General features: G+C 35.6%; 1 protein-coding gene and 1 pseudogene across 1 annotated transcript; one reads left to right on the top strand and one right to left on the bottom strand.

Moving 5' to 3' along the window:
• Nucleotides 1–1,032: 1,032 nt before the first annotated feature.
• On the bottom strand, nt 1,033–2,662 carry LOC140838793 (uncharacterized). The gene is made up of 2 exons (XM_073205346.1): nt 1,760–2,662; nt 1,033–1,632 (listed from the first exon to the last, which is right to left on the bottom strand). Exons 1-2 carry the CDS (start codon nt 2,358–2,360, stop codon nt 1,259–1,261), a joined length of 975 nt encoding a protein of 324 aa, XP_073061447.1. The 5' UTR covers nt 2,361–2,662; the 3' UTR covers nt 1,033–1,258.
• An 18,729-nt stretch (nt 2,663–21,391) lies between these two features.
• On the top strand, nt 21,392–22,733 carry LOC140837758 (uncharacterized; annotated as a pseudogene).
• Nucleotides 22,734–24,965: the final 2,232 nt, after the last annotated feature.

The following is a 24,965-nucleotide window of genomic DNA, read 5'->3' as shown; positions in this document are numbered from 1 at the left end:
CAGAGGGTGGAGGAGGGTCGACATCCCTTCACCAAGACTACGAAGGATTATCGATGAAGACAAGCTAGGAATAAGTAGACAAAAAAGAGTGCCCAGCAATAGCAATTTGTAATTGGTAACCCCATCCCGTAGAAGCAAAAAAAAAAAGTAACGGATAAACAACCAGTACAAGTATTTGTAAAAATAAAGAAAACGCACGAGGAGGATATTCTCCGATAAATACAAGACTCGTGAGTATGATAACTAAAATAATTAAAAATATCCTTGAGAAAGCCATCTTCTTTTTTCTTCGAAAAATTTGATGATGAATAATTTTTAGAGAAGAAGAGAAAGTTGGAGTGATTGAATGTGTTTGTGAGATGATATTTATAGGGCAAAAACTAGCCGTTTGTTACCGTTTATGACCGTTGGTGTACAAAAAATAAATGTATGTATTTGTATAATTTTATGGTAATAATATGATGTATATAATATTAGACATGTTTAAATAATTATGTATATCATATCATAATATTATAATGAGTGTCATAATTTATTTTGTTTAAAAACTTTATAGGCTTTTATACTTGTCGTATCCCTTACCGGGAGTGTGGGATGTCGTCTTAACATCCTCCCAGGATTTATAACAAGTTTATGAAAAATTTATTTTTATTATTTCTAATAATAACATTATATTGTATATTAAATAAATACACAATAAATAAATAACAGTAAAATAAATATTATTACTTTTGTTACCTTTTTCTTCTGTTTGGAGCTTGGAAAAGTATGTAGGACTTTTAGAGCTTCGTGCTGATAACGTGTTGTGAAAAAGTAAAAATTTATGGTAAAAAGTAAAAATCTCAAACTCTCAAAATTTACCAAACTACACACTTTATAATATTTTTCTCTCTACTCAATTGTGATTTTCTTTACAAATGAGAGATCTATTTATAGAGTTTCATTACACATAATCCAAAAATAAAATACATCATTACCTACATCATCACACACAAATTTCTAACTTTACAACTCTTATTTTCAACATTCAAATATTCAACTATTACTTTTTTCATATTAAAATATATTATTTCAACATATATATATATATATATATATATATTTATATATATATATATATTATTAACAACTATACATATAGATATATATATTAAACTATTAAGTCTTATGGAAAAAATAAAATAAAATCCTAGATCTAAAGGTCTCCCATGATTATGGTATGTAAACAATCTAAATATATTCTTCGAACTAATTAAAATTATAGGCCACGCTGCATCATCTCTTTGTATTGATTCAATGATTCTTGTCTCTGTATCCTCATGTCTTCATTGAATTTTCTGATGAAGGCTTCAACCCGGCGGTTCAACTCGTCCTGACCAAGTGACGGGTCTTTGAGGATCCGGCTAACCGCCGCCGATTCTGGTGGTGGGTGGTAGCTGGTTCTTTCCTGGAAGTTCTCTGGTGTGGCCACTTGATCCGAAGGGGCGGAAGTGGATGCCACGTGGTGCTCCCAGGCGTCGGATTTCTTGGTGTGCCGCGTGAGAGGCACGTGACGACCCTCCGTTATCATCTTCCAAGTGCTCTCCAGTGTTTCCTGCCTCTTTGGTTTTGCCACCTTCAGAGCTCTCATTCCTGCGGATTTTCCGATCTCAGAAACAGCTAAACATGGCTCCAAATTCGAATTCGAATTCAAATTCACAAATCAAGATAATTACGGAGTTTGATTAAATGGTAAAATTTCAAAAAGTAAATTACTCACCTTCAGGAGTCGTTCTCATGGGTTTCCTATTGCCGAATCTGGAAGACACCAGAGGTTTCTCCCTCGCCGGAAGTAGAAATTCCAGCGGAAGCTCAGGAGAAACCATCTCCTGCGAAGGAGGATCGTACGTCAGCATCGAGTCAACAAACACATCCCTAGCTTCTGCTACATCTTCTTCGGTTTCAAAAACGACGTTTGAAGTACCGTTCACCACCACAACAGTTTTCTCTTCAACGGCCCTATCTTCACTGTTGTAAACCGCCACCGAAGCAGCCTCCATGGAATCCTTAACTACAGATGCAATCTCCGGTTGAGCTGACAGTGACTCATAGTACGATGGCGGAGGAGTTTTTACCGAAATCAAATGCTCAGATCGAACTGTCGGCTCAGATGGACTCCAGTGGAAGCGCGACGAAACGATGATTACGACGATGATAGCGTTGATGATAACGTACAAATACGGAGGCTTCAACCAAGATACGATGATGGACCATATCAACGGAATTTCGTCTACGGTGAACGGAACATAGAATTTGAATCCCATAGCCAAAGAAACAACTCCAGCCGAGATCAAGAACAACTTCGATGATAAAATCGACATTCTAATCGAACAGAAGTCGAATACTATGCAATAATTCACTGTGTTTCCTTGTTTTTCCCCAGATCTTTTGTGGTATGGAAATTGGAATCAGCTGCTAATGTACGGTGAGTTCCGGGCGGATGGAAGGTGAGAAGAAATGAAGTTCGGCATGCAAACGGAACGTATATATTATCGCTACGTGGGTTCCAGGCCGCGGTTTGTGGGCCTGTGTGAGATCTAGGCCGTTGGATTGGAGGATGGGTGTGGGGTATACATGCTGCACCGGTGACTGAAATATTGTAGTGCAAGTTGAGGTGTATATTGTTGGACTTGGCGTCCTCAACTTTTTAAAACTAATGACTTTGGTAAGACGTTGGCGACCTTTTTTTTTAATTAATTTAATTCATATTTGTATAATAATATTATTATAATTTTATTAATAAACTCAATTTTAAAAACAAATCGCGACAAGATATTTAATAAATAATAATAGGTATTATACACTTTATATAGAAATTTAGTTTTAATTTTAAAAAATATTAATGAATTATTTCCGTACTCTTAATTTCAATTTACTTTCCCTGCTTATCCATTTGCATTAATTGTTAACCCATCCATCCAAGTATGAGCATTTAATATAAGAATAACCGAAGCTATAATATGAATACAAGATTATACGTTAAAATTTGTGTGAGACGGTCTCATGGGTCGTATTTTATGAGACAAATCTCTTATTTGGATGATCCATGAAAAAATATTAATTTTTATGCTAAGAATATTATTTTTTACTGTGAATATCGATAGGGTTGACCCGTATCACAGATAAAGATTCGTGAAATTGTTTCACAGAGACTTACTCAAGATTATATTATATAAAATTAGAATATGACGTGAAGTTGTTATGTCGACGCGACTTTAATTTTAGATTGATATTATATTTAGAAATTGTTTCATGCATATGATAATTAAAATCATAAATAAATTATATATATTATTCATATATATTAATCTCTAAATCGTATTTTATTATATCAATTACGTCGTGATATATATATATAAAAAACTCGATCATTTTTTCATTCCAGGGAAAGTTCACACTATATATGACTTAAATAAATAAATAAAAAAGGACTCGCGGGTCTTGGTCAAGCAAACTTTCTTCGTACGTGCACCTAAGCATATACAAGTAATAATTAATTATGTTCGGTTGCACTTACTGTGACAGCAACTATGAAAATATATTTCTTTCAAGCAATTTTTTTTTTTAAAAAATGACACAAATGAACCCACCCATCATTTTATCTGAGGAAAAGTTGGAGCATGATTTACGGTAAGTCGGTACTTTAAAATTTAAGCAAAAACTTATGTGAGACGATATCACGGATCGTATTTTGTGAGACAGATATATTGTTTGGGTCATTAATGAAAAAATATTATTTTTTATACTAAGAGTATTACTTTTTATTGTGAATATCGGTATGGTTGATCTGTCTCACATATAAAGATTCGCGAGACCGTCTCACAGGAGACCTACTCAAAAATTTATTAGGCACAAAAATGTATTCCTTTATAAAAAGTCATCATCATTCTTTCGTACGTATATATATATATAATTTTGATGTGCTTATATTCATATAATGAATATTTTTTAAAACAAAAAAATGAAGCAAGAGCGTTTGTCGGGTAAAATATCTCCGGGGCCTACGGGTGCGGGGAGCATCGAGCCCCAGGCAGTAGCGGGAGGTCAGGCCATCCCTCGCCCCTACCGACCATATCCCGTTTTTGACCAAGCAGTTAAAAAAGGTGTCACTTTTCTTTGTACAGGATATATATTAAAAAGAAAATAAATGGTGGCAGAATTAAGGATAGAGGAAAGGTTGATCCTTTTGTTTAAGGAACATTCCAACCCCACATGGCCCTGTAGTGTTCTTTTTTCCTTGTATGTCTTTGTTCATGTTGGTGTACATAATGTGTTGTATATTCTTTTTAACATTTCCTGATAATGAGTTTGTAGATAATTAATTTCTATATTAATCGCATGAAGAATAACGATGAAGTACAACCACTTAGAAGGAGAAATGACTTTTTATAAATCAGTCTTGACTTACAACTACTGTTTTTTGGTTTATGCTAGAGAAATAATCAGATAAACTGCATTAAGTAAAATATATCATGTGAAATTATCGTATGATAAAGTGTTGGTAAGAGGAATCGAACTTATTATCGTTGGCTAAATGCTAACGTATTCCAACAACTCGAATACTTTCAGAAGTGCAAAATGATACTCGTTACTGAGTGAAAATTACTGTAGGAACCGAGCGCTTACAGCTTTACCAAAAGCTATAGCTAGTAGTAATGGTACAACTCAAATCTTTTAAACCGCACAGAAACTCAGGCACCACGATTCGATCGCTCTACCAAACAGGGACAATTATTGCACCCAACAATCTCCTTCCCAATAATTGCACTACTTGCAATCAATGGGAATCGAACTCGTGACCTTGGCTCCGATACCAATTGTAGGACTGAGCGCTTGTCGCTTTACCAAAAGCTATAGCTAGTGGTAATGGTGCAACTCAAATCTTTTAAATCACACAACAGCTCAAGCACCACGGTTCGATCGCTCTACCAAACAGAGATAATTATTGCACCCAACAATTACGTTTTATCCTTGACCATTATTGAATTATATATAATTAGTTAGACATGCATATGGTTTTTAAATAAAACATTAAGCAAGTTATGGTTGAACTTTACATGTACTTTGACATACCTAAAAAATATATAGAGAAATGGATATAATAAAACAAATAGTAGGTTAGAACAAAAGTGTGAAAATGGGACTTTTGGCAGCTTCCACAACTTAGTTATCTCAATATTCGTCTGTTCATAAGTGACCACATGTGCCTCCAAACGACCGACGATGGAGGCGAGACATTTTTTAAACAATTTTATTTTGTTTTTTTAAATATATACGTATGTATGTATGTACGATATTTTTTTAAAATAAATAAATATTATCCACTGATAATCGATAAATAGTAAATGGACGGTTTGAAAGTCAACAAACTGGACGAATTGAAGCCATATTTGCGTGTTTGAAGACTTCACTGGAAAATTAAGTCGATAATGTTGTATAGGTTTTTTCTTCTTTACAAATCATATATTCCATCTTTCCCAATTTCAAAATCTACCTTAACGCTCAAGTGTATACATGCATCATTAAATGAGTTTTAAATTTTTATAAAATCTCTCAATAATTAAAATTTAGACTAACCACACAACGTTTATATATATTTCAACTACATACCAATTTTGACACACAAAATAGAATATTACTCCATCCGTCTCAAGGCAAAAACTTGTGTGAGACGGTCTCACGGGTCGTATTTTGTGAGACGGATCTCTTATTTGAGTCATCCATGAAAAAATATTACTTTTAATTGTGAATATCGGTAGGGATGACCCGTCTCATAGATAAAGATTCGTGAGACCATCTCACAAAAAACCTACTTCAGTCCAAATTATATAGTCTACTTTGTTATTTCACTCAGATTAAGAATGATATTAAGAAACCAAATCATTCATGCAAATTTCCTAATACAACCTTATTTAACGATATTATAAAAACAAATTATACTAACCGCTAATGAAAACTAAATACAATTATTCATATTAAATAAGAGTATATTAGTAAAAAAAAATATATTATTAAATATAATTATATATTGACTACATAATTGAGAGAGATTAGTGTTTGGAAACGAGACGCTATATATTTCAGGTTTTTTTAACGCAGAAGCAGTTGATGCCACGGATGCATCAAAACATGGCGGTGGAAGACAATTGCGCGCTTTTGGGAGCAGAACGTGCCTAATTAATTAGTCTTACAGCCGACCCCAACTTCAAATTCAATACAAATTCTTATCTTCATCCAACTATTTATAGAAATTAATTTGATGGAAAAAATAATCACTTTTATTGTAATTTGTATCATTTTCACCTTAGTTAACTTGGTTTAACATGCTCGGAACATCGATTACGCTAATTAATTTGGGAATTCAGTTTCAATTTTATGTTAGAATAAATTATCCGCAAGCCAACGGTTGGTTAGAGAATTTATTGAGTAATAAACTATCTTTATTTAATATAATTTAATTTTTCATGATTTCATTTTACATTATCTGTATACACATGCAATCAGCATGGATAAAGTCATTGATTATACTGTAATACAAATGAACCTTAATTCGATTTTGAAATTCAATTGTAAACACTGTATATTCTAAATTCGTTCTTATTCGATTCAGCCGCATAAAACAAGGATAAATCTCGCCTGGGATTGAGACTAGCATATGTGATGTTGTGTACCGTATTTCATGGTAATGGAATAAAGAGGTCCAATCATATAAATGTGTAATCATACGATGATTGTACCGAAAAACCCTCCCTCGAACTTTTCAAGTGGTTATCACTATTCGAGAGGAAAAGTTGTTGGTTGTGATTGTACATGATTAGTTCTTACAACCTGAGACAACACTGAGGCTCTCTACATACTAGGATTGTGTTTTGACTCGTTTATCTATTCCGCGAGTGTCATAAGGTGGAGACATTGGATGCAATTGCAATATATGTAAGAGCCAGTGCACTGTAGTCGGGAATTCATCGCTCACCTACGGGTGTGAATATCCTATGTGATCTACAAAATAATAGCGCATAAAATCTCTGGCGAGAGTATGTGATGTGCATTAAGGAAGGAGTTCTCTAGTTGTAGATGCTATGACACTGTGAATATTTTATGATTATATCACATATCTATCGAATCTAATATGCAACCCTCGATGAATCAATGATTGCATATTCGATCGAGATATATGAGATGAAGGGACCGTATTGTACGTTAATAATAACCGATTGGTTCTTTTAGGCACTATCAGTGATACATAGGGAATCATGTGGCGGTGCTACTAGACGCTCTTACCATGATTCGACGAGTTTAATCAGAAAATGGTTTCTGACATTCTCATGATCAAATGTTAGTAAATGGAATGTGGGCAAATTAGGGTAATCCCGAATAAAGGAAATTGTCTTGAATTACAAAGAGTCGTAAACTCATGGCTAGCTGTATCCCTAAACCATTGATGGTCACACAAGTATTGGATAATTTGTTTTCGTTGATTGAAAAATAAATTCAAAGAGTTGAATTTATGTAAAATTATGATATAGTAAATTCAAGAAGCTGAATTTATGATAACTAAATTTAAAGATAATAAATTCAAGGAGTTGAATTTATGATATTTAAAATTTAGAAAGAATAAATTATAGAAGTTGAATTTACAAAATTTGAGGATTTTAATTATTAAACTCAAAAGTTGGGTTTATCAAATATTAAATTAAATATAATAAGAAGTATGTTTAATGAACTTGTAGGAGTACACGTTCAACATACTAAATAATTAAAGTTCTTAATGGATTTAGGGTGAAAGGTATAACTTGTAACACTATATGAATGTTTTTTTATTTAAATTATATGAGTGTCCAAAGAAAATTTTGAATGTCAAATAAAAATTTGAAACTTAAGCTGCGATTTGGACAAAAAAAAAAAACGATAACCCAACATTTTAATAAATATCGATTAAATCAATTCGATTTTGTTTTTGTAAAAAAAATTTATTCACTTCGATTCGTTTAATAATTAATTTAATTATTATTAGTAGCATCGAAAAGATAAGAATGATGTAATATCTCACCTTAGAAAATAGAGAAGATGTGGAGAGACACGCCTCATCCATTTCATGTAAATCTCGTAAGAGGTCTCCCTGTTGGAAATTTTCTAGGACAAAATGGATTCCGCGTGATTGGATAGCAATTATCGATGAAGAATCCAGAAATCCAAGTATTTTCAAAGTACAATGAGTGAACTGGCTCGAGAGGAAAATAGTGTATTTTATTGAACCTTGCATATTAGAAGTTGATTTATTTTACCCGAAATCAATTACTTCAAATAAATCTAGATTAAAAATACGAGATTTGATTGGAGTCTCACACATATATATGTGTTGGTGTGCATAATAAATGTATATATATATATATATATATATACACGTTAGACGTGACATTCTATATATCGGGACGCTAAACAAGAAGCACCCAAAATAGCATAGAAAATATTTGAAGCACATCTCTTTGTTGGCACCTCATGCACGCCAACGACATAACAAGTGACGAGACACACGGTCAGTTTTTTCATTTTAAAAAAAAATCAAATTAGTTTCGCTCCTTCTCCATCACACTTTGTCTGTGGATGTAAATGAGCCGAGCTGTTCGCGAGTTTTTCAGATCTCGGCTCGTTAAAAAGCTCGTTCGGACTCATTCGTTAAGCTTATCGAGCCGAGCCGGAGCCTTATTTTGGGCTCGACAATTTTGTTGAGCCGAGCTTGAGATTAATAATGTTCGGCTCGTTAGCTCGTGAACATGTTCGATAATAGGTTCGTGAGCTCAAAATTGAGCTCGGCTCGTTTAGCTGGCTCGTGAGCTCGAGCTCGGCTCGTTTAAGTGGTTCACGAGCTCGGGTTCGAGCTCGGCTCGTTTAGGTGGATCGTGAGCTCGAATTTGAGATAATTAATGAGTTATAATATTAAAATAGTTATGTATGATAAATAATAATAAATTAAAAATTAAAAATTTATACATATTATAAAAGTGTGAATTAAGGTCAAAGTTATTTGTTTTTATGTGCTTGTAGATGAAGTGAACATATATTTTTCACAAAATATTAAATTGAATATGATTTGTTTTATTTTGTAAATCTATAATCTTTTGAATGAGTTATATATTCAAGAAGTTTCTCAGAAAAAAATTAATATATACAAATTTAATACTTCCAATAATATAGTATGAAATATAAAAAAAATTATGTTATCTTAATTTTGAATTTTTGTATTTAAATAACATATTGCATAAATATGTTATATTATTAAAGAGTTGAACACTTTTTTATAAATATAATAAAATATTAATTAAATCATATTTTGTCAGTTGTTTAGAAGATAGAATAACCAAAATTCATTGATTTTATTTGCTTGTAGATTAAGTTAAAATATTTACAAAAAATAAATATAATTTGTAGAATACTAAAATAACAAAATTCTTTGATTTTATTTGCTTGATTAAACAAAATTTTTTCTACAAAACACTTAATTGTGTGATGAATTGTAGAGGCATCAAATAGAGAAGAATATACATTTCTTCTCATAAGATTTGTTAATGAAGATGGCGAGAATATTGTTTTCAAAGAGAAGAAAAAATTGACGACAAAAAAAATCGTGAAAGCAATATAAATTGAAAATATAAAAGTAGAAAAAATTTGACGCAATAATTTAATTTAAGGTTTAGAATATATTATGTATATTATATTTTTATTTTTCATAAATCAATAACACGTGATAAAATAAGTGGTCAACGTTATGTATTATACTTTTTTCTTCTCTCAAATTTAATTTTAATACCTATTGTGATATCAATTTTATATTATATTTTCTCCAATGTCTAATTTATACAAAATTATAACATTTATTACTAATATGTTTTTCAACAATTATTAATTTATTTAGATTGTGCTTGGATAAATTGATTTCAAATTTATGGATTAGAATTATAATTTTATTGTTAACAATGAAACAATATATCAAATCTTGAATCTACACATTACTTATTTACATATTATTATTTATATAAACTAGAATAAATTTCAAATAACATTATTATTTGGTGGACTTGAACAATATCATAACTAACATGAAATACTACTATATAAACATGAAATGAGTGGATTTGAAGTTTATGATGTTACATCTCTAAATAACAAAAATACATTTGAATGTATTGAAATCCATGGATTTGAAATCCTTCCAATCAAGAATAACCTTAGATTTATAACACATAAAAATTTTTAAACAAATATCTTTTGCAATCATTTTATAATACATATAGTATAAATTATATTACATTGAATTTCCTACGGATAATGCTAAAGGTACAACTAATATATAGTACTGCGATATTTACAACAATTATATCGTGAGATTTTGTTATTATCTAATGAGATTTTATATTTAATTTATCATGAGATTTTGATAAATGAAATTTCTATTGATTTTTTTGAATTGTAAGAATTATTGTATAAATTTGGTTGCACATAGCATTACTCATTTCTATCGACTAATATAGCATGAAATCATTAATATATAATTTTTTTTGTAAATTAATCTCTTCTGATCTCATTTCTTTAAGAACAATTATTGATAATAGAAATGTATTTTCACGTACGTCGCACGTATCTTTACCTAGTTATATTAAAAATGTGAATGTTATGGCAATAATCACTAGTAGAAAAATCGGATTTTATTTCGGCAGGCTTTACTTCGGCAATAATAAATTACGAAGTAATATATTACCAATAACTTCAGCGGGTTCACTATATTTTTTTATTATATTTTACTTCGATATATCAATGTTGACGAAGTAAAAAAATAAGAAAAATAATTTCATGCTGAAGTAATAAGATGAACCGCGCAGATTAACAAAGGAAACTAAACTATGCTGAACATTTAGCGATGGTTTGTCATTAAAAACCGTCACTGATTTAATCAGCGACGGTTTGTCGCTTAAAAACCGTCGTCGATTTAATCAGCGACGGTGTGTCGCTTAACAATCGTCGCTGATTTAATCAGCGACGGTCTTTCAAAAATCCGTCGCTAAATGTTCGAGCCGAGCTCGAACCCAACCCGAGCTTCATAACTTCCGAACGAGTTGAGCCCGAGCTTGAAACCAAAAGCTCGTAACGAGCCCGAGCCGAGAAAATTGTTGAACGAGCCGAGCCCGAGCCTGATACTGTTCGGCTCGGCTCGGCTCATTTACATCCCTAATTTTGTCCTACTTCTAAATTTCATTTAGGTTGCGTTTGGATGGAATTATTTGAGTGGATTTTATTTTAAATTCAGAACTCAAATTCATTGTATCCATTTAGTTCAGAATTAGAATGTAAGATTTGAAATATCTTATGTTTAACCGAGTACATTTTTTAATGTTTCAATTTCAAATTCACTACTTAATATAGTCATTTCAAATAAATGGGTTTCAAATGTTTTGATTTTAAATCTTCCCACACATCTAAATTAATCAATCCAGATATAATACTAGGTTACGTTTGTATTGAATGATTTGATTTCAAATCCACAACTCAAATACATTGTATCCTATTTGGTTCAAAATTAAAATAAAATATTTAAAATATCTTATGTTAACCAAGTATATATTTATGTTTCAATTTCGAATTCACTCCTCGAAATAGTCATTTCAAATCAATTGATTTAATCAATCCAAATATAACATTGATGTATTTAATTATAGAGCTATAAATGACTTTCTATTTATATAGATTTAGCACCGACTAGGATATGATGAGAATCTTATGTGATGATGTTTTAGTGGTTTCTAAATCACGCAACCTAGATGTGGTAATATGTCACTACTATGCATAAATTGTCTCAACATACCACATTACTTACTTTTAAATACGTGCACGAGAATACGTACCAAATAAAACTTCTATTAGATCACCAGAGAAAACCCAAATACTTTATCCACTTCTTTGCTTGTCCGAACTGTCCAACCTAAGACCTGACACGTGTAATGAGCTGTCTAAGATGAAAACAAGGACGTGAGCGACAATCGCTTAATATGAATGTGTACAGGTATATAAATTGATATGATGCATGTGAAATGCTATAAGGACCGTGTATCGTATTATCGTAAATCCTTTGTGATTATCGATAATTAATGGAATTGTCATGTGATTATGTAGTTGATGTATATCATGACAATGAAATTGAGAAATGAATATTGTATATGAATTGACGTTGTACGAACTTGATTTGAGAGGCCGGACGCCAAAAAAGTACAAATACAAACATTTGTACAGAAGAGGTGGCGCCCGGGCGGTAGAAAATGACCGCCCGAGCGCCAAAGTATGAAAAGTTAGTGTTCGGGCAGAACACTCCGCGCCCGAGCGGTAACTTTTGACCGCTCGAGCGCGGCGTAAGTAAAATCCGGGGGCAGAATGTCTCGCGCTCGGGCGCGAGAATTCTACCGCCCGAGCGCGATGGCGGTAAGGATAAGAATCAGAATTTTGTTCTTTCTCCTTTCATTTCACCGGTATCAACTTTCGAGAAAGTTGAAAGAATTCGATTTTCTTTCTTCCAAATCGACTTTGAAACGCCGTCTAAACGCGAAACAAATTATATATTTGTGATCGTCGCGTCGAGGGCTTCAGACTGAGGTAATTTTCTTCTAGTTCCAGCAGCTTGAAATATCAAAGTGCTGGAATAGCATGTATTTGAAGTTGAATTTCTGATATGTAGTAGAATAACCGACAATAAACGTATATTCGAAGTCGGAATTGAATTATGATATGATTTGAATTTGATATGAATTTTTGAAGTTTCAAATGATATTTTAAACTCAAATTAATGATTTTGGAGTATGTTATTGATTGAAATGAATATGTTATTGATGTAGATAGATTATTATACTGCAATCTAAAGCTACATCAATTTGGAACGAAGAATTGAGGTATGTTGCGACCGGGTAACATACGACAGGTATCTATATTATATGATATATGATTGGATTGATTTGATTGGATTGGATTGGAATACGTGTCTATGTGCCTATTTGATGATTTGATGTGGCATACATGACATGGAGATTGGAGTATCGATGTATAAAATAAATGTTTTGTTAACACACGTCATTTTATGCATACATCGATACATGACATGCACGTTGAGCTATGATCCTTGGATACCCTGATATGATTTGATTGGATTCCGGGGTTTGTGAACACAATCACTATGCCGGTATTATATGACCCGTAAAGCATAGACAATTGTGGCCCCATATGATTGGATATGAGATGTGGGATTGACGACGCTTCGTCGACGTTGTCATATGTGTATTCCCATATCGGCCGGTGTGCCAGCTCGAGCATTGATTTGATTTGATAGCGATTCGATTGATTCTGACATGTGCTCAGTGGATGGGCATTTGACCTGATACCTCCACGACATACATGCATTGCATACCATATATCATTGTTTAGATATCTGTGGTATATATATGATTGGTTGTTCCATACGGAGCTTTGCTCACCCCCAAGGGGGGCTGTTGTTGTCTTTGTGTGTGGACAATGGCAGGTACTCCAGGATATCAGGAGACCGGAGAGGGTACTTCTGGTGGGAGCCACAGCTTGGGCTGATGTTTATGTTTATGTCTTGTTCCCAGTATATATGTATATGTATCTATATACCGGGGCATGTCCCGAGAATATGAGTTGGTTGTATGTGATTGATTTTAGTTATGTGTGGGCGTGTTATGATTTGAATTTAGATACTATTTTTAGTATTTAAATATCAGAAGAGATATTTTGGGCTCATCGTAAAGAATTTTAAACTCGTTTTCCGCTGTGATTAATTAACCCTAATCAAATTGCATTGTAATAACGATTAGGCGCTTAGGGCCCTACACTAGATGGTATCAGAGCATAGCTGGGAATGCTCTATTGAGTCTTGTGTACACTTGAATAGGCACAAATGAATTGTGCGTATGTGTTTGACTTATTTATATTACTTGCTCTTATGTGAGTTGATTTGAGTAAGTATCTAATGAAATTGATGATATGAGATGATGAGCTTATGAAATTGATATGAAATTGTGATATTCATCTTTTGATTTGTAGATGGATCACACGAATGAAACTGCGAGTAGCAGTACTGAGAGGATTGTTGGGCAATTTGAAGGATTGTCCATGGATGTTGTGATGGCTCGATTCCAGGATCTGAAACCACCGAAGTTCTTTGGCACTGAGAGTGCTGAAAGAGCTAAGGCCTGGCTAAAGGATATCGAGCACTTGTTTAATATTGTTGAGTATTCCAAGGCTCGGAGACTGAAACTTGCTTTGTATCAGCTGAAAGACCGAGCTAAATCTTGGTGGGAAGCCGCTGAGATTGGATTGAAAGAGGCCGGGACTGAAGTCACATGGGATGTGTTCAAGGCCCAGTTTTTGGAGCAGTATTCCCCTCCTTCTTATTATACTGCTCAGGAGAATGAATTCAATAATATGCAGCAGGGAACGATGTCTGTTGCAGAGTATGCTTCGAAGTTTTCTACTCTGTTGAAGTATGCACCTCACGTGGCAGGGAATGCGAGGGCAAAATATAACAGGTTTGTAAATGGTTTACATCCTGCTTTATATACATATGTTGTTTCTGGATTGCCTACCAGCTACGCAGAGGCAGTTGAACGAGCCAAGGCAGCCGAGGCTGGACTTAGGCGGGGAGGTCCACAGTATACTCCTCCACCACCGGTGTCAGCTCAGCAGCCTACTTTGCGACCGAGGGGTAAGAAGTTCAAGAAGACTGGCTCTGCTTCTTCGTCTTCTTCGAGTTCTAGTGGATCACAGAGAGGGAGTCCTGTGATTGCTCCCTACTCTAGTCATTGTGGAGGCAAACATAATATCGAGCAGTGTCGAGGTATGTTTGGTACTTGTTATCAATGTGGGCAGGAAGGCCATTTCTCTCGAGTATGTCCAAACAGGGGTACGACTTTTGCTCAACCCCAGCCAGGATTTAGAGGTGGCCCTAGTACTATGATGAGACCTGCTGTTCCTGCTCCTTCTTTTCAGCAGTCGAATGTCCCACGATATCGAGGACCGGGTGGTCAGAGTGCCCAAGTTCCTCCTCAAGTGAGAGTGTATGCCATGACTGAGGATCAGGCGAGAGAAGCTCCTGGTGGTGTGATTGCAGGTATTTGCACGCTTTGCGATTATCCTGCACGTGTTTTATTTTATACAGGAGCATCTCATTCATTCATATCTCATGCATTTGTTGCATCTCACGATATTGAGTGTACCCCGTTGTATGATACTTTGTCGATAGCCACGCCAGCAGGGAAGATTATTTTGTCTGAGAAAGTTGTGCATAATTGTGTATTGATATACGAGGATAATATGATATTTCTGAATTTGATTGTCCTCCCTATGCACGACTTTGATTGTATTGTTGGCATGTATATCTTGATGACGAATCGAGCTACTGTTGATTGTTGTCACGGAGTGGTTCGATTTAGACCGATTGATGGACCCAAGTGGAATTTTTATGGCAAGGGTTCCCAAGCCAAAATTCCATTGGTATCTTCCTTGGAAATGTCTCGATTGTTGACTAGCGGAGATGAGGGTTATCTTATCTACGCTATTGATATTTCGAAGAAAGAGTCTTCTCTATCTGAGATTCCTGTTGCAAAAGAGTTTCCGGATGTATTTCCCGATGAGATTCCTGATTTTCCTCCTCATCGAGAAGTTGAGTTTAGTATTGATCTTGTGCCAGGGACTGCTCCCATATCTAAAGCTCCCTATCGCATGGCACCATTGGAATTGAAAGAATTGAAAGAACAATTACAGGATCTTCTCGATAAGGGATATATTTGACCGAGTGTATCACCTTGGGGAGCTCCAGTTTTATTTGTTCGAAAGAAAGATGGTACTATGCGAATGTGTATTGACTATAGACAGCTGAATCGGGCTACTGTGAAAAACAAGTACCCACTTCCGCGTATTGATGATTTGTTTGATCAGCTTCAGGGTACTTCTGTTTACTCGAAGATTGATCTTCGTTCTGGGTATCATCAAGTTCGAGTTCGAGACGAAGATGTGCCCAAAAATGCTTTCCGTACGAGGTATGGCCATTATGAATTCCTGGTTATGCCTTTTGGTCTTACGAATGCTCCTGCTATCTTTATGGATTTAATGAATCGTGTCTTCCGAGATTATCTTGACCGATTCGTTATTGTTTTTATCGATGATATTCTTGTGTATTCGAAATCGAAGAAGGAGCATGCTGAACATCTGAGACTGGTACTTCAAACTCTTCGTACTAGTCATTTGTATGCCAAATTGTCCAAATGTGAATTCTGGATGGACAAGGTGGTATTTCTGGGCCATGTCATTTCGAGACATGGTATATCTGTTGATCCTGCGAAGGTCGAAGCTGTACTGAATTGGCCAGGACCTACGAATGTTCCTGAGATCCGTAGCTTCATGGGTTTGGCTGGATATTATCGTCGCTTTATTGAAGGATTTTCGAAGATAGCTAAACCTATTACTCAACTGACAGAAGAATCAGCGATTCATTTGGTCAGATGAATGTGAAGCTAGTTTTCTTGAATTGAAGACGAGATTGACCACGGCACCTGTGCTTACTATTCCCTCAGGTACCGGAGGATTTGTGGTTTGTACAGATGCGTCTGGTAAAGGGTTGGGCTGTGTTCTGATGCAACATGGCAAAGTGGTTGCTTATGCGTCTCGTCAATTGAAATCTCATGAAACTCGTTATCCTGTTCATGATCTCGAATTGGCCGCCATTGTGTTCGCTTTGAAGAATTGGCGTCATTATTTGTACGGAGAAAAGTTTGTTATATATTCAGATCATAAAAGTCTGAAATATCTCTTTTCTCAATCTGATCTGAATATGAGGCAACGCAGGTGGATGGATCTCCTGAAGGATTTTGATTGTGAGATTCAATATCACCCTGGATCGGTGAATGTTACTGCGGATGCCCTGAGCCGTAAAGTTCATGATTCTGTTCTAGCTTCTGTTTGTGTCGCCAAGGTACATGAGGATATTTGTACTTCTGGTTGGACTTTTCACTCGAATTGGAATTCTGTCACTGTTTCAGCATTGCAAATTGAGCCGAATTTGATATCGAAAATACGAAAGGCCCAACGAAGCGATGCTCAGATCCAAAAGTCGAAAGAACTGGTATCTGCTGGACATCAGTCTGGATTTCAGATTTCTTCTGATGGTTCTTTACGACTTAATGATCGGCTGGTAGTTCCTGATGACTCTGATTTGAGATCTGCCCTTCTTCGAGAAGCGCATTGTAGCAAATACAGTATTCACCCTGGAGTTCGGAAGATGTATTTGACATTGAGACCTCAATTCTGGTGGAGACGTATGAAGAAGGACATTGCTGAATTTATTTCGAAATGTCTTGTCTGCCAGCAAGTGAAAGCCGAGAGAATGAAACCGGGGGGATTGCTCCATAGTCTTGAAATCCCGAAATGGAATTGGGAACATATTGCTATGGATTTTGTGACTCATTTGTCTCGTTCGCCCAGGGGCTGTGATGCTATTTGGGTGATTATTGATCGGCTTTCGAAATCTGCACATTTTATTCCGTATGAACGGACTTATCCTTATAAGAGAATGGCCCGTTTATACATTGAGGATGTTGTGAGACTTCATGGTGTGCCAGTCTCGATTGTATCTGATCGTGATCCCAGATTTGCTTCCAAATTCTGGGGTAGTTTCCAAGAAGCGATGGGTACGCGTTTGGCTATGAGTACTGTGTATCATCCTCAAACTGATGGCCAGACTGAGCGTACGATTCAAACTCTAGAGGATATGTTACGTGCGATTGTGATGGATTTTAGAATGAGATGGCGAGATGCCTTACCATTGGTTGAATTTTCTTATAATAATAGCTTTCAGACGAGTATCGGTATGGCACCGTTTGAAGCTCTATATGGGAGACGATGTAGATCACCGTTATTCTGGGATGAAATTGGTGAGAAACAATTGACTGGACCTGAAATTATACAGGAAATGAACGATAAGGTTCGGTTAATTCGGCAGCGGATGAAAGCTGCTCAGGATCGTCAAACGAGTTATGCGAATAAACGAAGACGACCCTTGGAATTCCAGAAAGGTGACATAGTATTTTTGAAAATATCTCCCTTTAGAGGCACTGTTCGATTCGGCATGCGAGGGAAATTATCTCCTCGTTATGTTGGTCCATACGAGATTCTGGATCGAGTTGGTGATCTTGCGTATCGATTGGCATTGCCACCAGCTTTATCTGCTATTCATGATGTGTTCCATGTTTCTATGTTGAGGAAATATGAACCTGATCCATCACATGTGCTTGCACCTGATGAGGTTGAACTGGATCATTCTCTTTCCTATGTTGAACAACCTGTTCGCATTATGGATCGAAAGGAAAAAATATTGAGAAACAAATCGATTCCTCTGGTACGAGTGCAATGGACACGACATGGTGTTGAAGAATCGACGTGGGAATTGGAGAGCAAGATGCGAGATTCGTATCCGCATTTGTTTGATTCTATGACATCTGTTCCATTGTATTCGATGTATTCTGATCCTCATTCTGATTTTAGTTTTGATATGTACTATAACTGGTGACATATGTATGTTTACCAATGTTTTGTATATAGTGATGTTTGAGATTTCGAGGACGAAATCTTTTAAGAGGGGGAGAAATATAAGGACCGTGTATCTTATTATCGTAAATCCTTTGTGATTATCGATAATTAATGGAATTGTCATGTGATTATGTAGGTGATGTATATCATGACAATGAAATTGAGAAATGAATATTGTATATGAATTGACGTTGTACGAACTTGATTTGAGAGGCCGGACGCCAAAACAGTACAAATACAAACATTTGTACAGAAGAGGTGGCGCCCGGGCGGTAGAAAATGACCGCCCGAGCGCCAAAGTATGAAAAGTTAGTGTTCGGGCAGAACACTCCGCGCCCGAGCGGTAACTTTTGACCGCTCGAGCGCGGCGTAAGTAAAATCCGGGGGCAGAATGTCTCGCGCTCGGGCGCGAGAATTCTACCGCCCGAGCGCGATGGCGGTAAGGATAAGAATCAGAATTTTGTTCTTTCTCCTTTCATTTCACCGGTATCAACTTTCGAGAAAGTTGAAAGAATTCGATTTTCTTTCTTCCAAATCGACTTTGAAACGCCGTCTAAACGCGAAACAAATTATATATTTGTGATCGTCGCGTCGAGGGCTTCAGACTGAGGTAATTTTCTTCTAGTTCCAGCAGCTTGAAATATCAAAGTGCTGGAATAGCATGTATTTGAAGTTGAATTTCTGATATGTAGTAGAATAACCGACAATAAACGTATATTCGAAGTCGGAATTGAATTATGATATGATTTGAATTTGATATGAATTTTTGAAGTTTCAAATGATATTTTAAACTCAAATTAATGATTTTGGAGTATGTTATTGATTAAAATGAATATGTTATTGATGTAGATAGATTATTATACTGCAATCTAAAGCTACATCAATTTGGAACGAAGAATTGAGGTATGTTGCGACCGGGTAACATACGACATGTATCTGTATTATATGATATATGATTGGATTGATTTGATTGGATTGGATTGGAATACGTGTCTATGTGCCTATTTGATGATTTGATGTGGCATACATGACATGGAGATTGGAGTATCGATGTATAAAATAAATGTTTTGTTAACACACGTCATTTTATGCATACATCGATACATGACATGCACGTTGAGCTATGATCTTTGGATACCCTGATATGATTTGATTGGATTCCGGGGTTTGTGAACACAATCGCTATGCCGGTATTATATGACCCGTAAAGCATAGACAATTGTGGTCCCATATGATTGGATATGAGATGTGGGATTGACGACGCTTCGTCGACGTTGTCATATGTGTATTCCCATATCGGCCGGTGTGCCAGCTCGAGCATTGATTTGATTTGATAGCGATTCGATTGATTCTGACATGTGCTCAGTGGATGGGCATTTGACCTGATACCTCCACGACATACATGCATTGCATACCATATATCATTGTTTAGATATCTGTGGTATATATATGATTGGTTGTTCCATACGGAGCTTTGCTCACCCCCAAGGGGGGCTGTTGTTGTCTTTGTGTGTGGACAATGGCAGGTACTCCAGGATATCAGGAGACCGGAGAGGGTACTTCTGGTGGGAGCCACAGCTTGGGCTGAGGTTTATGTTTATGTCTTGTTCCCAGTATATATGTATATGTATCTATATACCGGGGCATGTCCCGAGAATATGAGTTGGTTGTATGTGATTGGTTTTAGTTATGTGTGGGCGTGTTATGATTTGAATTTAGATACTATTTTTAGTATTTAAATATCAGAAGAGATATTTTGGGCTCATCGTAAATAATTTTAAACTCGTTTTTCGCTGTGATTAATTAACCCTAATCAAATTGCATTGTAATAACGATTAGGCGCTAAGGGCCCCACAAATGCAATATACTCGGATATCAAAGATTAAGTCAATAATCTCATTCTCAATCTAGAAGTGCCTGAGTGTGTAGTATGTGAGTTGTCTTAGGCATGTTTTGGCTCTCACACTCGTCATCAAGATGTGGACCTACATTGTTTAGGATTATCAGAGCCCGCAGTCCCATCGGACACTGTAGCTCTCGATACCGAATCGTCCACAATACATAACAAGGTTGAGCGACCCTAAAAACGAGGTATATCTAAAAAGATATCAGGACCAACGTGTTATTTCATGCATACAATATCAAAACAGTAAAAACATGTATCATGAAACACATAAATATGCAGCATATAATTGATGATACTACACTTGGATATCTCAGTCTATATATTACGTATCTCACTAACGAACACATAAATAAGCTTTTTTTTCTTTAATAATTTCTTAATTGGTACTTAATTCAAATAAAAATTCAGATCATTATAGTACTCATCTGATAGATTTCAGCAACACAATGACCTGCATACACAAAAATAAATAGGTTAGATTGTATCAGGGTGCTTCTAAATCCTAACGAAGAATCTCCGACACTCAAGTCTCATTGAATTATGCAATCATCATTGAACCAAGAAGACAACTACATACTGAAGTGTATCAACCAAGGTTTTGAATTAACAAAAAAAATTGATTTTAAGGGTTTTGGTCAAATAAAATTAAAAAACGAAATTGGAATAAAGTTAAAAATAAACGGATGAATTGTCAAGGATCTCTTGGTCTAGTGTCTTGATCCTCTTTTCACCACGGAGTGTGTGTGTATATAAATATTAATAAATAAATAAATTTATAAACCTGGCCCAAAAGAGAAGTTGGGCCAAGACTATAAATGAACTAATTTTTGGTTGCCACTCACCACCGTTTCCCCCTCTGATCATCTGGAAGCTGCTCAGGTGCTTGTAATTTTCTCTAATCTAAGTTATCATTTGATCTTGGCAGAATTTCCAATTTTTTCCGAACAATTTAACTAATGAGGAATATATTTTTTTTTCCTGTGTTAGAATATTGTTTTAGTTGTACCATGATTAAGCGTGTGTTGCTGAACTTACATTTTCCAAGAGATTGCACAGGAAATGGACAATTTTTTCATAGAAAATGATTAATTTTGGCAATCCATCCTCTTGCCTTGCTGTAACCTGCCGTCAGTCCTTCGGTACTGCATTGGCAGCTTGTTCCTCCTGCTTTTGAAGCTATACCAATCAATCTTTGAAGAATGGAAAGTGGGCAAAAGCGAAGTTATATCCATGATTAAACTCTTTGATTCTCACTGTCACCTTCAAGATTCGAGAATTTTGAACTCGTCCTGTAAACTAATTAAAGAGGCCCTTGATACTGGTGTTGTTCATTTTGCTGTAAATGGAGTCTCCGAGAAAGATTGGCATTTGGTTAAGGAGATGAATGATAGCTATCCTTGTCATTCCAAACTTTGGCCTTCATCCCTGGTTTATTCGTGAGAGAACTCCCGCTTGGCTTGCTACGCTGAAGGAGTATCTTGCTACTACTCCCTCTGCTGCTGTTGGAGAGATCGGCTTAGACGAAGGTTCTTTCGGAAAGCAGATTGACGTTACTGGTCAAGCTGAAATTTTCCGTCAGCAGCTTCAACCCGCTAAAGAGTTAAAAAGACCAGCATCAGTCCATTGTGCGCCCGTGCTTTTGGCGATCTTCTTCACATATTGAAATCTACTGGTCCATTTCCTACCGGCCTGGTGCTGCATTCTTATCTAGGTTCGGCAGAGATGGTCCCTGAACTTGGTGCAAGAAAGCAAGGCGAGGAAAATGGTGAAGTTCATTCCTCGCGAGAGGATTTTTGTTGGAGACAGATGCATGTACCTGATGCTCATCCAACATTACGTAATAAAGATTCACTATTCTTTGTTGAAAGAGATGTTTCGAGAAGGAACAGCATACTGACAAGGATAGTAGTGATGGTTCGGGTGAAAAAGGAAATACATAGTCACAGCCAGAAAGAACCCTTGATCATCCGGATAACATTCATCACGCACTTGCCTATGTTGCACACCTACTGGAAGTTGAAGAAAAGAGCTTGCTGAGATAAGTTATCGAAATGCAGTAAGCCTTTTCTCGTACGAGGGTTCAAAGTTGATACACGATGGTAATGGAACCGAATCATCATTGCCAGATATGATTTTTCGTTTTCATTCGTAAAATTTCGTGACAGGGCGTAATACTCTTTTTATACTGTATTTTACTTTTCCTGGCTTTGTTCATGCTCTATAACAGGTTCAAGGAGCGACAATGAGACGGAAAACTGAGGTGCGAACAGTGTCAAGATCATAGACTTGGGCAAATTAAGTACGGATTTATCTATCATAATATAAATTGTATTAATGTTTAGGTGGACAATGTTCTAAACACATTCGCTCGTCAAAGTAACATTCTTGTCCCCAAATACAACACCAGCAGTTGTTAACAAAACCACATGAGTTGTAATGCTTGCAAAAGGTAATATTTATTTTCCTGTCATTCACTCCGTCCCCCCTGACATCTGTATTCATCAGCTTCTCTTCACCGATTTTTCCATCCGCTGCAGCGCGGTTGTCCTCGCTGTAGTTGCCTGTTGGGAAACAAGAAAATTCAATATAAGAAAATACAGGAAAAGTTGGGACAAACTCATTATAGTAAGTACGTTGTTACGAACTCTCTCCAAAAAGGGTGATAAAAAAAACATTTGGGTTTTCATTCTTTAGGGTTTTTTTGTCATGGTCTCAAACGGAAGACACATTAATCGAAATTTAAAAAAATATTTCTATGTGAATGCCATAACATGCGAGGTCAAACAGATCCATTGGTGGACGAGAGGGACGATTGCAAGAGAAAATATTTCAAACTCTAAAAAAGTCAAGCTCATCCCTTGAAATTGAGTGGGTCTCATATCAGACCGTCTCACGGATCTTAATCTATGAGACGGGTCAACCTACTCATATTCACAATAAAAAGTAATACTCGTAGCATAAAAAGTAATATTTTTCATGGATGACTCAAATAAGAGATCCGTCTCACAAATACGACACGTGAGACCGTCTCACACAAGTTTTTGCCTTCGAAATTATATTAAGCCACCCCCTTATAATCCAAATCTGTGATAGAAACTTTTGGTCTCATTATCATTTAGATTCATTAGGGATTAAAATGTATAAAATAGAAGAAATGGAGATAGAAAAGGTATCGATCAAGAAACACTTTGGATAATAAAATTACCTTCATTGGGGATGAAGAGGGCTGCAAAGATGAGAGAAAAGAGAATGAAATGGGCTGCTGCATTATACGATGCCATAGATTGAAATCAGTCAATAAGCTTTTGGTGATTATTGCACGATGAGTTTGCAATTGGATTTATAGGTCCGAAAGGGCCATGAGATTTGAGGAATCTCTCCCATAATGGCAATCTCAAATTCGAGATTTTGTAAACTATTTATGGAATATATTACTACAATACTGGTTTTAGATGCATTATTTGGAAAGTAATTAACATCATTGACACCACTATTACTATATATACATATAAAAGTAAAAAATCAGTATCATTTAGTAAATATATCAAATTTTAAGAACAAAAAATTTTGAAAATTCTAATTCAAAACATAAAAGAAAATAAGAAATCGTTTATTATTTGTTCTTGCTCAAATAAAAGTTAAATAGTAACATTTTAATTATTGTAATTATTAGTAAAAGATAAGAATCCAGATGATTCTGTACTGAATGGAAATTTTCCAGATATGAATCCAAATGATTCTGTAGTGAATGGGAATTTGGAAAAACAAAAAACTACCGTTTGTTCCTAACGTCTTGATAGCAATTCTAGAAGCAAAAAAGGATCTGAAAATCATGTGAATGGAACTGTAGTGAAAAATAAAAAAATTTGAGCATAGGAGGAAAAAAAATAAAAAAAATTTAAGCATAGGAAGAAAAAAATTGATGACAAAAACGGATCCGTTGAATCGGTTTATGGAAGGCGAGCTTATACTTATCAGACTAATAAATATAGATTTGTCATCAACCAACAACATCATTTCAAAGATTTTCAGGATGAAACTGAAGCGATGGCCTCTCATAGTGGTACGTGTGCATCTGTGGATTTTAGCTTCACAATGAGACATACAAAAACAAATCTGCCTTTGACCACCAACAGATACGTGAAGTACCTGTTGCTGATCTTCGGTTGCACAACGAGTATGAGTATGAGTTGAGACAAAGAAAATTATTTTTTTTTCGCACAACAATTTTCACGTATGTTTGGGCTATACGTACAGAATTACAATCGTCCCAAAGATACAATTACACCGATCCAGAAATGCATGCACTACAAGTTCTGGATGTTAGCGAACAATAATATGCCCAAACTTTCAAGTTTCAGAGGAAAAGAATGCAACGAAATGT

This window comes from Primulina eburnea, chromosome 8 (genome assembly GCF_022965805.1).
Source record: "Primulina eburnea isolate SZY01 chromosome 8, ASM2296580v1, whole genome shotgun sequence".
NCBI lineage: Eukaryota > Viridiplantae > Streptophyta > Magnoliopsida > Lamiales > Gesneriaceae > Primulina > Primulina eburnea.
The sequence above is the reverse complement of the archived record's forward strand: the minus strand, read 5'-3'. Positions and strand labels throughout refer to the sequence as shown.

What these genes read in the sequence shown, in the direction of transcription:
- LOC140838793 (XM_073205346.1), bottom strand. Translation starts at nt 2,360, where the DNA reads ATGTCGATTTTATCATCGAAGTTGTTCTTGATCTCGGCTGGAGTTGTT. An exon ending in CATGAGAACGACTCCTGAAG is followed by an intron (nt 1,633 to 1,759) that starts GTGAGTAATTTA and finishes GAAAATCCGCAG; the next exon opens with GAATGAGAGCTCTGAAGGTG.